Source organism: Octodon degus, unplaced genomic scaffold (assembly GCF_000260255.1).
Source record: "Octodon degus isolate 3935 unplaced genomic scaffold, OctDeg1.0 scaffold00264, whole genome shotgun sequence".
NCBI classification, from domain to species: domain Eukaryota; kingdom Metazoa; phylum Chordata; class Mammalia; order Rodentia; family Octodontidae; genus Octodon; species Octodon degus.
Window position 1 is genome coordinate 961,755 of NW_004524840.1, and position 16,743 is coordinate 978,497.

At 37.7% G+C, this 16,743-nt stretch overlaps 1 protein-coding gene across 5 annotated transcripts in view; it reads right to left on the minus strand.

Annotated features, from left to right (window-relative positions):
• Grik1 (glutamate ionotropic receptor kainate type subunit 1) overlaps positions 1-16,743 on the minus strand; it is a 453,759-nt gene that overhangs the window by 18,489 nt on the left and 418,527 nt on the right. For all 5 annotated transcript variants that reach the window (XM_023706583.1, XM_023706582.1, XM_004646302.2 and 2 more), the window contains 2 exons: positions 6,238-6,463; positions 574-824 (listed from right to left, as the gene is read on the minus strand). In XM_023706583.1, the coding sequence (XP_023562351.1) occupies positions 574-824; positions 6,238-6,463 (477 nt within the window). The remainder of the gene's footprint in view (positions 1-573; positions 825-6,237; positions 6,464-16,743) is intronic.

Sequence of the window (16,743 nt, forward strand, 5' to 3'; positions counted from 1 at the left end):
CGGGGATTTAACTCAGGCCCTTGGTCTTGCCAGGGAATCACTTATTCCACTGAGACTTCTCCCTGGCCCCTCATCATATTCTTGACAAAATTTGAGTGAATTATGTTTTTACCATTCATACTTCAAAGGAAGCATATGCCTAATTTCAAAATACCATTTTATATAAATTATTTTGTATTAATATATGTCTTCAGAATTAATACATGTTAAGCAGTATATTCTTCTCCAGTTTTGGATTTCCTTCTTTTTTTATGTGTCTAGAGTTTCCATCTTTCAAGCAAATAACTATCAACAAATTAACTGAATTTGGACTTTCTGCGCTGTCATTCCAAATAGTGCTAATTGGATTCAGTGTCTAGGCTCTTCCTCCCTCTCATTAATAAATGATGGAACTACAGTGCCGGCAGCACCTGGCAGGGATTCAATAGCTCTTTGCTCTAACTCAAAAATGGTTCTCTGGGCATCTAATTCAGTGGACTGTTACCAAAAAAAAAGCAAGCATCCTTAGAAACCTCAAATTTAAGACAGATCATTCAAACTAAACACTACCAGTCTTAGAAAGAGATGACTCACCTGCTCAATATCATTGTTCTTCCTTGATTTGTAAATAAATTCTCCAATGGCTACAAATACAGAAAGGACCAGTCCAGCAGCCAGGACAATGAAGATGCCCCCAATATTTTCCACTCCCAGAGCACTGGCCTCTTTGCTGTCTTCTTCAGGGCAGCCATTTCCCCGCCACCATTTCTCTTTCATCATATGCAACTTCCCTTCTTCTTGTAGTTGAAGAATTGCAATTGTAATTTTATCCCGGTAAGGAGAGCCTGAAAGGGGATCATTTGGATATCAATCACCAAAACATTGAAGAAGACATCAACATGTTTTACTATCTTTTTGATAAATGCTGTAGGGTTACTATGCAACCTCAGTCCACTCACTGACTACCAAAAGGTGGGAAAGACTAATTATATATTTTGAAGACTCTAACTAATTAGAAAGAGGAAAACTGATATGCTGACATTCACTTTGGGGCAGACTGTTTTCTCCTTGTAGAATTAGAAAAACAGAGGTGGGAATTCTATGACATATTTCTGGTTCTAGTAAGTCCTTCAGAAACCTCTTCACATATCTAGAGATTTCATCATTTATATTATTACACTTTTTCCAAGGCTTTTTGACATGTCAGATTGTGACTGAGTTGGGCCAGTTCCTGTTCTTCCCAAGAGAATGACTGATGAGATATTTTCTCTTCTCCTTTACATTGTAGTATGGCCATGACTGATTCCCAGTCATATCAGTCACATGAGTTTTAAAGCTATGAATGACATTTTACTCCTGTATCATAAATCTTTCTAAAATGATTTTTTGGGCTCTCTTTCCCCAAATACACAGTCAAAAGACTGAAATTTCAAATTATCAGGAATAGTGGAAATAAAATAGGAGGGACTTGGGTCCTCAGGTGACTGGATGAAATGGAGTTTCTCTTTCAAGCTACATCACACTGACAAAGTCACTGAAAATTTGCAGGTGTTGGTTGTAGCTGCTTATCCATAACCACCTATGTAACTATAAACTTAAGAGGAAATTTGGAGTAACTCATAGGTCTTAGAAAATTCAGTTTTGTTTAGAAAATTTGGGACTTCCTTGTTAGTATTTATGCACTATTTTGTAGTAATGTTGATGAACATTTAATTATGTAAGGGTTAGAAATAATACCATCTATTCGTAGGCTTAGGTTCTCAGTACTGGTTTTCTACATTAATCAATGTAAAGGAAGGGACAAAGCAAGATTATTTCACTCAATTTCTCTGTGGATGATAAAAGTTTTTACTAGCATTTCTTTTACTCAGTAGGAAAATAGTACCCCTACACCCTGGCTGTCTTTGCTTATACATTTTATTTATCTATTTATTTAATTTTATTTTTAAATGTATTTAGTACAGGGTATTCAGGCTCTACGGGGTCTCACTACCCACATCAGACTCATAGTGATCTGCCTGTTTTCAGCCTCCAAAGTGCTGGGATTACAGGCGTGAGCCATCATGTCCAGTCTAAATTGCCATCTCAGCACTCTCTGGGGGCAGGACTGGCACGGCATGCAGGGATTTGAACCCAGGCCACTGACTTTTGCCTAAGCAGGTGCTTTAGTCCTCTGAGGCATCTGGCCAGCCCTGCTTATACATTTTAAAACATGTCTTGGTTGAGGCATTGAAAAATTAGACATCTGAAGACAAGAAGAAATCCTGTGAGTCATATAGTCCAGTGCATTAGCAACAAGATGGAGAAAATGTGAACTTTGAAAATATGCAGGAGCCGGGGAGATGGCGCAGTGGAATAAGCACTTCTCTGCCAAGCGCGAGGACCTGAGTTCAATCCCCGGTTCTGCTAAAAAAAAAAAAAAAAAAAAAAAAGTAAGAAAGAAAGAAAATATGCAAGAAACAAACAGAGCCAAGCATCAAATGCAGCTCTCCTTCCTACTTACTCCCACGAAAACGCTCCCATCACCACCTTTCCCCCACACACATATTCTTGACGTCCTATGCAATGGTTGAAATTTGAAAGGCAGAGGTTTAACATTTGTGGCAATTGTCATTTCTTTCCTCCTAAGATTTTAAAAATAAATTTGTCCATACTCAAGATCAAGCTTAAGAGAAGAGCACAATGCTTTAGAGAGAGATTATAGCTTGCCAATTAAGAGTATAGAGTTTTCGTGAGAAAATGGGACTTGGAAGCTAAATTAGAAGGTATTGGCTGTTTGTTTAAACATCCCAGAAGTAATGCTAGTGCTAAAATTAGCACCATGAGCTAGTAGGATGTAGCGGTTATGGAGCACTTTGCTGTCAAGGGTGTGGAAGTGCTTTGCAGAGAGCAGCAATAGGTCTTATGGCCGTGGTTGCAGCAGCGACACTCACGCCGCATGCAGTGGGCTCTCAGTGAATGTTGCCTGCTGCTTTCCTTCTGCCTTCAGGGTGCACAAGACCTAGAGCATTTCAGGCAGATGGAGATCCGATTCCTGTTTAAAGTTGGTCTCTAAGGAAGGTAATTTCCAGCCTCTCAGTAAGCTGTTTAAGCCTTAACTGCTCTCATTCTCTTCAAGTTTCATTTTAAATTCCTCAGGTGGCATGTTTCCTGAGCTAGTATCCTGAGTGTCTCTGAGAAGTAAAGTTTTCAACTTTGTGTTGTGACTGAGACAACTTTGTCTGTCTTCTACTGGGGCACAGGAAGAGTTTAGAAACTTAAAGAGTCTTGGTCCAGACAAGACCAGAGTGTCTGGAAATTTTTTGGTATCTGCATATATTTTACTTTCAGGCTTGATGTTCTTCCTTAAATGGACTAGATGATCTCAGATATGATTTATTATGATCATTTGAAAAATGTATATATATACATATATATACATTTAAAAAGTATGCATATATACACATGTGCATACATACACATACTTTTTAAATATTGTCAATAATGCCCCACATATACAGTTCTTCCTGAATAGAAAATTGTTCTATCTATCTATCTATCTATCTATCTATCTATCTATCTATCTATCTATCATCTATCTATCTAACTCTTCCTGAATAGAAACTGTTCTGTCTTAGTCAATTCACCAGGTGGCAGTGTTAGGTCTACGTGCCTGCCTAGGCAAGCACAAGGACTGGGGTTCAATCCCAGGCACCACATTCTGTTCCAGCCCCTGGGCATGCCAAGCTGGCCACCGAGACTGGGTGTGGTGGTGCACACCTGTAATCCCAGCACTGGGGAGACTGAAACAGGAGGATCACCACGAGTCCAAGTTTCATAGTGAGACCCTGTACCAAATACATAAAATTTTAAAATGTTAATTCATCTTAGAAGAAACATCTCACAAGTTTTTCCAACAGCTGTATTCCCAGTGGATGTATTCTCTGTGAGGTCTGCCATCTGTTCCAATTATTCTTTCATTGTTTTAGGTTTATAAGCATGACAGGTTTAGAACCATTATGACAAATTCCTAGAGCATATTTCTTTTTTGTTGGGGAAGAGGGGAAGGCTCTTTAACTTTGAAAATTGTTATGAGTAAGGTTGGCAAAACAAAGAATAAATGGGTTGATTTAGATCTTTCCTTATTTTGTATACAACATACACTATATGCATATACTCATTACAGAGTAAACCTCATTCACATGAAAGCAAGCAGTGATCTGCAGAGAGCGGGATTATTTTAGCATTATTGCAGAAAGTAGTCATTGGCTGCTCCTCCACAGCAGTAATCCCATGTTATCACCAAACTATCAAAAATTTTGATAAAATCAGAAGCCGCAAGATTAAAAAAAAAAAAAAGACCCTCTGGGCTGACCTATCCCAGCCTCTTCATCTAACATGATGTGGCAAAGTTAGGTTAGAGAGAAAAGACACTGTTTTAAAATAAAAAAAAAGGTACACAATATCCTTTTAGTTGACACCTAATGATTTCCCTGAGGCTCTTAAAGAATATGATGATTAGATTATTATAGGAGAGCTTTCCACATGGGGAAAAATACACTTCACTAACAATATATATATATATTTTTTTTATCAGGATAAGATTTTCTAGCTTAGTGATGGCAAAACTTCTGGAGATTTCAATGATTACAAACAGCCAGATGTGGTATGTGTGCCATAGATTCACCACCACTGTCCAGGTCCAATTATTCTACAGAAGACATATTTAGAAGACATAGAAGATAACAGGAATTATTAGTTAAATCTTTTAATTAATAAGTACTTAAAGAGTGGGCTTGGTGGTGTGTGCCTGTAATCCCAGGTCTTGGGAGGCTGTAAACAGGCAGATCACGGAGTCTGATCTAGTAGTGAGACCCTGAATACCCTGTAGATCCTTCCCTAAGATACAATAAATAAATAAATAGTTAATTAATATATTAAGGTCAATAAAGTTAATTTCTATATACCATATATCTAGCACTCTGTAATAGTACAGAGTCAAATTAGATGTGCATTCATGGAGAATATAGAAGAAGTTGCCCTTATTTGGTTGATTAAATTACTATTAATAGAGTTGAATATTAAATTGAATTTGAGATACAAAGTCTTTTAAAAATTAATTAGTTACCAAATTAAAACACTGAAAAAATTCATGTAAAATCTAAATGTGAATTTTAGATGGAAAAACAAAATATCTGACATACTTGTTTTCAAATTTCACATGTCTACAACTAACTGACTGAAAAAAAAACTTTATTTTTTTTTCTTTTTTTTGTCTTTTTTTAAATTTTTTTTAATTTTTTTTTATTTTTCAACAAATAATACACTGCATATATTCTTCTTAGTGGTTAATTGCTGTACAAGATGCGGATCCTATTTACAAACACCATTAGAACAAATCATTCTATTCATTAACAGAATGTAACTATATATCTATCCCAACCACTTTGAATACACAGATACAAAATGGACATTCATCTGTATACCCCATTTTTTCTAAGTTCCGTTATTGAATATTATAGGTGTGTAAACAAAACTTTCTTTAGATAGTAATCATTTATTAAATCTAGCTCATTGCCTGAGAAAATTATAATTATTTAATTTTGACAGATAGAGCTTTTCTTTCACATCTGTGGTAAGGAACACTACCCCTCTAAAAGCAGAATTGTCAACTAAATGTGTAATTCATTTTCATATATTCTCATACAACGTTATATAGAAAAAAACCAAGCATATCAGTGTTGAGGAAAATATTATAAAGATGATTAATGAGCTGGCCAAATAGCTTAGCGTATTAAAGCGCCTGCAAGGCAGGGCGGGGGGGGGGGTCATCCTTAGTCCTGCTGTGCTGGTCCCGCCCCCAGGGCGCAGTGGTTTGTGCCTGTAATCCCAGCTCTTGGGAGGCTGTAAACAGGTGGATCTACGAGTTGGATCTAGTAGTAAGACCCTGGACACCCTGAAGACCCTTCCTTAAAACACAGACACACAAAAAACATTAAAAAGATGATTAACAAAATATTCTCTTTAAAATATCTGAGTTAAATAATGAAATCTGTAGACTTAAATCATTACCTTGTGAGTGAACTTGAAAGGAATAGTAATTGAAAGTTTAATAGGTGAAAGATTTGAGACTCTTCAGGTCAGACCATGCTTCTGACCCATGTGGGAATTTCTCTACTTCATTGGTTTGCTAAAGGTGTGGCAGATCTTCTCAAAGTACAGGACATTTGTAAGCTACAGCGCTCATCTTAGCTCTGGCTAAAGCTGTAGCCCTCTTACCGATAGGTGTTCCCACTCCATAGCCTTTGGAGTCAATGAGGCCCCCGATCTGGGTGAGGTTGCAGTTTCTCTGAGTCACATACTCAATGCTAGTGGACTCCATCAGCAGGGCATAGTCAGTGGTGAGCACTCTTTGGATCCCCTCATCACTGTTTTTCACCAAGGCGCTCTGCTGCCTACTGCTCATGAAAGCCCACATCTTCTCATAGGTGGATATCTTTGATTTCTGCAGAGAGAAAAAGCACACCCACCAGAAGAGTGCTGAAAAGAAAAATGGCCTAAAGCCACTCAACATCCCAGTGGCTCAAGTAAGAAATTCTTTCCTGTCAGGTGGAGAACTGAGGTTGATGACCTCAGGACTTTAGTTTGGTATCCCAGAAGAGCTCAATTCACCACAGGAAAACGCTTGCAAGCACTAAGGCAGCAACAGAGAACAACAAGACCTTGATGGATTCGCACGGTCATTAGCCCAAGGTCTTTTCCTTGGTTTCAGTCAGGGCGGAATGGACTTTTGTGACATTAATAGCACTTGCCTAATGAGCTGTGGTCACTTCAGAACAGGACATCATGGTCCCCTGGGCTCAGGGTGGCTGGCTCACTCCAAGACACTACTCATTTACTCCACTTCCCTCACTCACTGAGCTCCGTCAGGGAAGTTTTATTGTTTTCAAGTATGCAAGTTTCTCTAGCTGACCAGCATTGCTGTGTAGGGTGCAAATGGGGGACAAATCACCTGTGGTGGCGGCTTAATTTGTGGAACTCCCATTCACGCTTATCTTTTCTAAATATTTGAATGGAAATTCTCTTTTCAAGTCAATTTTCAGTTCAGAAAACCTTCATACTTTGATGTCTATAGTTTTTTTCATGAATTCATATTTTATAAAATGAAGACTATATATTTAATTTGTAAGTGTTAGGATTTTTTCCCTTTTCTTTAACATTTTGATAGATTTGATGATAAACTCCTCTCTCTCTCTCTCTCTCTCTCTCTCTCTCTCTGATACATAATATATGCATCTATACATATATACCAGTACCTTATTTTCTTCTTTTTGTGTAAAATGTACTGCCTAAATGTTCATATTGCTTAAATATGAATTTTCCATATGATTATACATTTTTCTATGTAATCTTCTTACTGTTCCTAGTTTTTTCTCTGAATATTTCTTTATTTGTATCAATACTCTCTTCCATCTATTTCCAAGATAAAAGCCATTATAGGATATATAGATACTTTTAAGCATATATATATATATATATATGCATTATATATAGACATTAGCCAGACTTCTTGACAGACACAGACCACACCATCCTATCTGAAAGTGGAAAGAAGCTTAAAATATGATTTGGGGATATGAGCAAAGAATGAAATACCTGTGAAATCAACTCTAACATGATTATTCATGCGCAAGTATTCCAGGGGACTTATTCAATTTTTAATTCTATTTGAGAGCTGGTTTAATTCTGTAGGCTTCATGAGTTAGGGGAGGACAGATGGCTTCATTTTGGATTGTTAGCATTTAAGGAGCTCCCTGAGAGAGATCTTGTGAGACAAATAACAATTCAATAAACAAGTACCTTATAGATATTGGTATTTTATAGGATCCATTTGGAGGTGATTAGGCCCTTGAGAGGTTCTGCTCAACCCCAGAGACATCTTCAAATTGAAACTTATGTCTGTGCAACAAAGGCATGTTTTGTGGGTCAGGGCCAACGTTCATTTGTTGTGCGATTTCAGCCTTGGAGAGTCTGATACTGCTAAATTCATTATAAAGAGCTATTTGTACAAATGTGGGTAGGTCAAGCTGTCTTTGGTAGTAAATGTGCAGTTGAGAAAATTACTCCTTCATCAGGGAGATACCTTAAGGGAAAATAATTTTCTTTGAAGGATGAAATTTTAAAGTTGTCAGCAACATTAGAAATGGATTCAAATAGCTACTATAGATTCAAATAGATAGGGGAATTTTTGTAGAAAAGGTTTGGAGACTTCAAAAAGTCACAAAGCAAGTTAATACTGGAGCTAATCTTGGACCTTAGGACTGAGCTCAATGCTATTTCCACTGTATCATGCTAATTTTGGGAGAAGGTGGATGTATATATAGCCAAAGTTCTTTTGAGAATGTTTTTAATCTTGCTTGGTCTACATGTGAAAATATAGCTTATAGTCATGGGCTGCTATCATCCCCAAAAGCATTTGCTAATTGGTCTTGTATTGACATAAAATAAGGATCAGCCTCCAAATTAAAACAAAACATTTATTTTCTCCATCAAATTTAAATTATATTAAATAAATGCTATAAAAAGAGAAACTATTTGGGGGGTATAGGAAAGTCGGGTACAAAGGTAAGCAGTACAGTAATTGCCTTCATACTAAGTGGACAAAGTGTGAGGAATCCTTCACAGTACCCAAAGAAATGGAAAGGCAAGGAAAGGGGATGAGAAGACTCAACACAAAATCTGCATAGTGGTTACTGGATCCCTATCCGGAACGGTTCTCAGATTTAGTATGCCAAAGGATTTTGTTGTTTTCTGTCCATGGTGCACCTAGCTAGCTGCAGTCATATGCCGTCTGACCAGCATGGAACTCATTCCACACTGGAGTGCTCAACAGCTCAAAGAGGGGTCTACACTGAAGGACACCAGGTTGCACTTAGTGCAGAAACAATGTTCAGTAGCTGCAAGAGCTCAGTTTTTCCTCTTATCTCAGAGAAAAAAAATACAGTGTGGTACCAAATTATGTCCTGAGTTAGTGTGTTCTTTCTGCCACATTCTGAGTCCCATTGCTCCACGGAGCTGTGACCCTTGTCCCACTTCTACATTTTTGGAGTATAAGTTTGTTGCAGATTAGGCTCTCTAAATTCCTAGAGGGGAAATCAAGGTGGCATAGATTTCTCTCAAGTATAAATGGTAGTACCGTCTTTCTCAAAAAATGGTTATTTGTTGGAAATTGGATCAATCTGAAGGGAGAGAAACCATTATAAATTTTTAAAAAATCCCTTATTAGTTTTACTCCTTCCTAATCATAGTAAGCATAGTGGGAAACAGAAAAGTAGGATTCTGATATTTAAAGAATTTGTTTTTCACAATTTATCATGTTTGTTACTGTGGAGCTCCATTTAAATATAGGCTATTTGAGATACAAGAGAGCTTAATGTTTCCTAAAGACCAAAATGCAGCTGAGGAACAGAAAGGCCCATAGCTAGCTCAAGCATCTTAGGATACAGTGAGTTTCCCACCACTGAAAACGTGCTAGGAGAAGTTTGTCCTTAGAAGAGTTTCTCTTAATGAACCCCTGATGCATGCATTCTACTCTGTAATTCAGCCCCTGCATAACATTCATTCAGAACCCGAGGTCAGGGACCAAAAGTGACACACAGAAGGTCCCAGTTGGGTAGCAAAAGAACAAGTACAAGATTGAAGCTTCCTTCTTTCTTATGCTTGAGTTCTGTGCACTGCCATGCTGTGATCAATAATGCTTAGCTTTTGTTAGGTCAAAAAGTAGTATTTGAGGGGTAAATCATGTACATCCTTTTTAGTGGATTTTTTTTTCATTTTAAAGAAGAAAATCTTAGTAATTCTTAAAAATAGGATCATGCTCAAAGGGAAATGATCATAAATATTAAAAGAATAAGGTGAATGAAAGACAGTGTTAGTGTCAGTATTTGTGCTCTTCTAAATCCGTATCAGCCACCCTGCTGATCACCCTAAATAACACACAGTATATTTAAGAGATGGAAGCAGTGGTTATCTCTCAATTCATCGAAGATGTCAAAAATTAATTAAAATATTTGTAAGGTCCTCTGAGCTTCTTAGGAAAGCTTGCTAGAAATGAAAAAGCCTCCTTTATGAAATCTGAAATCATCCAGGAATATGTTTTAATCCTCCAGAGCCATGAGGTATAGGTAAATTCATTTTGCCTTTTTAAACCCCACTATGTGGCCAGTGTAATGAAACATTGTTGGCAACAAGCAAGTATATTTCTGTGGAAATCTGTTAGAAGAGAGTATCATGATATCAATGTTGATGACCATTATTTATTTCTTTTTTTCTGCCTGTAATACACGCAAGTTAAACACTTGCTGTGAAGTGGTTTACAGTGTTTTTGTGGGAAGTTAAAAACTAATTGAAAACAGCAGTAGCAATTATCATAGAGTGTTGACTGTGATCTGAGAATTATTCTGAATCTTTTCCATATCTTAACTTACTTAATCTTGCTGTAATCATCTAAGAGAGCTACGCTTATTAGTTTTTTTTTTACAGATGTGAAAATATAACATCACATGAGAAAGATGATAAAGCAGGATTTGACTCTAGTGATATTGCTTTAAGCTTATTATGAATAAAGAATCAACTATTTGTTTTAATATATAGCATAAATTCATGACCTGAAGATGTCTTGTACAGAATAACAAATTGTCTAAAGAAATAATTGAAGTTAATAGGTACAGTATGTTTCTGTTGAAGGAAGAGCTGTTACAACTCCTGTGCTCAGCTTATAATGTACAGAAACTATTTATATGATTTTTTAACAGCTTATGTTTGTTTAAATTTTAAACAGTGTTTCAGTTTGAGTGACAATTGGAATGTGCACTTGATCTTTGCAAAAGGCCAAGACTTGATGACAACAGGAATCCGGAAGAAAATGTGGCTACTGTGTGTATTGTATTTTTTCCCTCCTCTTATCAGTATTTTTCCTTCCATGGAGCTCCACTGCTTTCAGCTGCCAGTTTCTGCCACAAAACACAAAGTGTGTGCAGATCCTGTGGTGTAATATGCTGTTAAGATTGATATAACCTTCACTTATGGAAATCTCTAACGTTTCATTTTTATTGAGCTAAACATACATTATCACATTTTTCAAAACTTGGTTATAGGGCTTCTGTGAAAATGTAAATTCCTGTTATTCACTACAACCCTACTTCAGACCACAGTGTATCTGAAGATTTTATATATAGATCGATGTTTGCGTGTTTATTTTTACTTATATATGCAAATCTACACATGTACATACATGCTGGGAATAAATTACTGGTACTTGTTCTTTCTTTATCAAAAGCAATCTTATTAAGGTGGTAAATGCATGCATGCTGAACACATGAAATATCAAAACAATTACATCTTCAAGTTAATTTTGCTTTTACTTTAGGTAAATTATTAATTTCAAAAAGCCCATAAATATCAACCAAAGACACAGCAAGCAGCTATTCAGAAATCTAAACTTTAAAACGAACACATAAGATATGAGTAATACTTTAAAACAACTATTTTAGCTAATGGATCACTAAAGATATTACTTGACTCAGTATTAAATATGCATTCTATTTCAAAATGTTTTAAATTATAATTGCTTTTAAAGAAAACCATTACAGGAAACATTTATCACATAGCGCTGGGCTTCTGTCTTGCAAGTACATATAGTATAATCAGTACAGGTGATTATGCTAATATTTTGAACTGATAGAAAGTTATGACATTTGCAGATTCAATAACATTTAAAAAATGTATGGATTTCCTTCAGAAAATTCCTTCAGTGGGATCTGAGCTCCTTTGATAAAATAGTTTTTATGTTTTTCTCCTGTCTGGAGTTAGAAATTGGTCAATTACAGGCACTATATCAGGCCTTGATAAAGGTTAACTTAAATTGACCTCGTAGATTTCTTCACAGACAAATACATTTTAACCTGTAGAGATCTAACATTTTGACACTGATGGTCAAATTAGTTGGATCTTCCAAACACGCGCTAATAGCTTTATAAAAGAACGTCTTCCTATGCAGAGAATTTTCTCTTATCCTGTGTTTTCCTAAACGATTATTTCTGTCTGAAATCTGTCTCCTCATAATAGCTCATCACTTCAGCTCCACCAGTACAGTGCTTAGTAACTTCCTTGAAATGTCTTTTGGGCCACTGACAGCACCTAGCCACTCACTGGAAGGAGATTAGAAAGGTTAGAGAGTCCCTTATTCCCATAGCTGGTCCAAAGTCCTTAGACCATGAAAGCCAGAAATGACAAGTCTGTTATGATTTCTTTTAAACCTATTTTATCCACGTCATTTTAGACTGAATCATGATCTAATCTATGTAATCCTCTGGTTTGAGTCTGGAAGGATAGTGATTTGTTACAAGGCAAGATTCTCCTGAGAAGCATTTGCCACAGCTGTATTTCACAGCCAATTTGACTCACGAGGAATTCTGATGTTCATATTACTTCTTATCTACACAGAGCATGACACTTGGCCACATGGCGTGCTGTATTGAACAAGTACACATCCATCTTTTCTCTCTGTTGCTACTCAGATCAATGCCAACTTCAGTGATGCCATATTGGAGATCCTGAAAAAACGTGTAAATCAAACAGCTTCATTCTGCTCCTCAGTTGAATTCTAAGGGTATCCTTTCCTTCTGCTGCATGCCTACCATCTGGGAAGTGGTGTTTCTGAAACCATAATGTGTGTTTGTAGGAAAACTTCCATACTTTAGGGTCTTTGCCTGACCAGGCCTCTGACCAGGCCTCTGAATGTAATCTTTGAGATTTTGGGCCCTGGTACTCCCTCTGGATTTTTCTGTCCATTGGTGGAAACTACACATTCCTGAGATTACTGACAACAAAGAACTCGGCAAAGACCAAACTGGAGTGTTTTTAAATCAACTGGACAAGCAGGACTCAGCCAAGTTTAAGGCTTGATGAAGCTGATGATAGTATATTGATGTGACAATTATGCACTTTTTAAAATTGTTTGCAATTTGCAAGCAATTATGTAAGTATGATCTTTGTTATTTAATCCATGTATGAATTAGAGATTAGCCTCAATAGGAGTCTCCTGGTCTACAGAGTTTAAGTAACTTGACAAGGTCTGCACAGCTAATTAGCACTGTAGTTAGGATTAGAACTCAGGCAGTCTGAAGATTACCTGAGTTCACTGAACATTTTAATTTATATCCTAGCATTTGATTTTGGTCATATCTCTTGAGAAGGCTGGCTGATATTCCTAAACACTGAACTGTAGATGAACACCATTATCTTCTTTGACTAGCGGTTCCCAGTGAGCATGAAGAAATCTTTTGTTTCAGGCCTTAAATTGTTCCTAAATTTTCTGTTAAGACAATCCTTTCTTCATTTAGAGGAAAAAAAGAAACAAAACCAAGCACATGTTGCTACATTATCACTATCAGACCAAAGTTTTGCCTATTCCATTGTCCATGAGTATAGCAGAATTACAAGAAGGACAAAGGATAGGATTTTTGTACGTTTTCTGTTTCCTACAAACGATACAGAAAAACATCAGTATTTTAAGCACCCATCTATGAAAGGAAAAGTTATACTTCTGTGTCACTGCTATCAGTTTTCCTGGGGATACACTAGGGAAATAGCTCTCAATGTGGGCCTGAGGGACTCTCATGGACGTACGCAAGTTACGTCCATGGAGCTTGAGTATGAGCTGGCTGCTTTTTGTTTTTATCTTTTCAGGTTCTCTCAGTGGTCCCATGTGTACAGGAAGCTAGAGAAGGCCTCCAGTGCTCAGACTTTTGAATCAATTGAAAAGACCAAGCAATTCATCAGTGAAGAAGAGGGAAATCAATACAGTTAATCCTGCATTGTTAGTTTTGTCTCAAGTAGCAATAAAAATGTTTATCAAAAATTTCTCTTAAATTGTTCTGAAGCTCTGAATTATGAATATTTTGATTTATGAACACAATCTATGAAGTAACTGAGGACTTGATAAAGGGAGAAAAAAATGATTCCCAATATCCAGAAAAGAATTTCTTAAGACATCTCCAACAGTACCTGGATGGTTGATGGTTGGTCTTTTTCTAACCTTGTCCTGTTAATTGTCCTTGTGGTGACTGATAGCCTCTGACCAAATAGTCATATTATCCTTGGTGCTTCAGACTTTAAGACTCAATGCTGATAAAACTGTAAAACTTAAACTTGTAGCATTTAGTAAGTGCCATTAACTGTGACTTTGGCTCCAAAATATAGCTTTGTTCTTTTCCTTATAGGCAGCACCAGCTAGAACCCTGGGGTGTACGTTTAAAACTGTAAGATTTAGTTTATGATTCAATCCTAGTTCTTTGGTATAAATAGTCTTTGATGACCACTGTAGCTCCACAGGAAAATGGTTCCAAGAAGGAAAACTGACACAGCCTCCTCTGCAGCAGACGTGTATTGCTTGATCCCAACACCGCTTAAAAAATTTTAGGTTACCTCTTCTGCTTTTCCTGAATTCACACAATGGATAGTGGAATTTACTGGAGCTATTTTTCAAACAAATTTTGTGGGGTTTTTCACATTGAGAATTGAATACTGGTATTCTGAAACCTAAGGTGTCATGCTGTTTGTAAGAATAGCAAATTCTAGGACAAAAAATGTCAATGGATTATGATTGAAATTTTAGTGAGCAATTTCAGGACAGTCCTTCTGGGGAGACACTTTACACACAGCATCCCTTGCTTGGGGCCTAGACATGAAATGTACTGTGTTTCTTCATGGATTTTGGTGATGGCTCTGACCCCTGCAGTATCCTATTATTTTGTTGTAAAATTATTTAAAATTAGCTTGAAGTAGAAGGAGCAGGCTGCTGCCACTGGGGCGCTGCCAAGGAGAACAAAAGCTATCTCTGCACTGCACGCTATGAGAACACATTCCTTAGTAGCAGATTGCATATGAGCAGTGGGGTTGGGTGGGCTGTCTCCTTGAACAGCTAGGCAGGTGTGCTGGGTTGGATTAGGCACACATAGCTTTCCTTATTCATGTGACAGCCCAAGAGAGGGCATTGTTTTTCCTTCAGAGCAAGAGGGAGGGAAGGAGGTCAGGACTGACACATCAAAGGTGAAACATGAATGTGGAGACAGCACCGGGCCGAGTGCTGCTTGATTGTAAGGGAAAAACCACCCTGAGAATTGAAAAGCACAGATGTTTCTTACCCTTGAGGAATAATCCAGCTTAAGAACCCAGCGTGTTTATCACTCTGCAGCTTTCTGACAGCTCGCCTCCCTCAAGGGGAGCGCTAAATCGGATTCGGTCCTTCTCTTCTTGCAAATAAATTCCTTCTGGATGGAGTTGCTGGGCCACAAGCAAACTTGTAAACCAGGTACTTGGCAGCAGGCTCTTCCTGAGAAGGTCCGTGTATCCGTCTGCCTCTTGCTGCTCTCTCTTGCCTCTGTGTCTGTGTCTCTGTCTCTCTCTGTACTGTGTCCTTGAGTTGTGCCTTTGCTTATTTACTGATGCCACATTTTTCTGAGTGCTACTACATTCCAGGCACTGTTTTAAATTTTGTTGATGCAACAGTAAACAAAGCTGACCACTCTGTAGCCTTGGGAAGCTGACTTTGTAGCACCCTAGACGTTGACTGTGCTTGGGCTCTTTCCCTGCGAGCTTTGTGACTTGGATGCAAGTCACTCATCCCACCTGTCCCTCACTTCACTCATATAAAGGGACAGCATTAGTTCTCCCCTCGATTGGCCTTTATAAGGATCAAATAAGGCAACATGTGCAAAACATTTAGAAACGGAGTGTGCAGCTCAGGGTTAGTGCTTTTCTGCTGCTATTTTCATTAACTTATCTCACTTGCTAATATCAAAGACTTTTAAGAGGGATGAGATGGTGCACACCTTGAATCTCAGCATTCTGGGTGTCTGAGAAAGGATTGCAAGTTGAAACCCAGGCTGGACAATTTAACCACTTATTAAGACTCTTTCAGAAAGAAAGAAGGAAAGGAAGGAAGGAAGGAAGGAAGGAAGGAAGGAAGGAAGGAAGGAAGGAAGGGAAGGAAGGAGAGAGAGAGAGAGAGAGAGAGAGAGAGAGAGAGAGAGAGAGAGAGAGAGAAAAGAAAGAAAGAAAGAAAGAAAGAAAGGAAAGAAAGAAAGAAAGAAAGAAAGAAAGAAAGAAAGAAAGAAAGAAAGAAAGAAAGAAAAATTTAAAAAAGGAGAGCTGGAGTTGTAAGTAGGTAGGTGTGGACAGATTTAAAATATGTACCAGGAAATGGGGTATTAGAAGGAGCAGTTCTCCATCCTTCTAGGTGAGCCCTGCTAGTGCCAAAGGAAGAAGCTGGACTGCTCTTTGATAAAACAGTAGACATGCCTTTGCTACTGCCTGGAGAACCTCTGTATTTACTTACAGGGTCTGTACGTTCACCATATTCTTTCCACTTCAAATGTTTATTGCCTGACCTTTGGCCTAGTGTCCGAAAGAGCAATTTCCCTCATTTTCTTCACACAGTCACCTCAGGGTCCTGTCACAGAAATGGGACCAGCATCCTGCCTGTTCAAAAGGACACATGAGCAAATACTAGTTAGAGTAAATGTGGGTGCATTCCGTGAATATGCAGGTCCTTTACACAGGGGCAAAGGTGCCTCTGCTGCTTTGTCAAGGAGCAGCTAGGAGTCTTCCTTTGACATTGCAAGGCAGTTCTAGAACTAGCCTAATCACTGGTACTTGAAACTTTTCACACTCCACTTTTAAAAATATATGTTAGCAACAACAAATATATAATATATGTATATA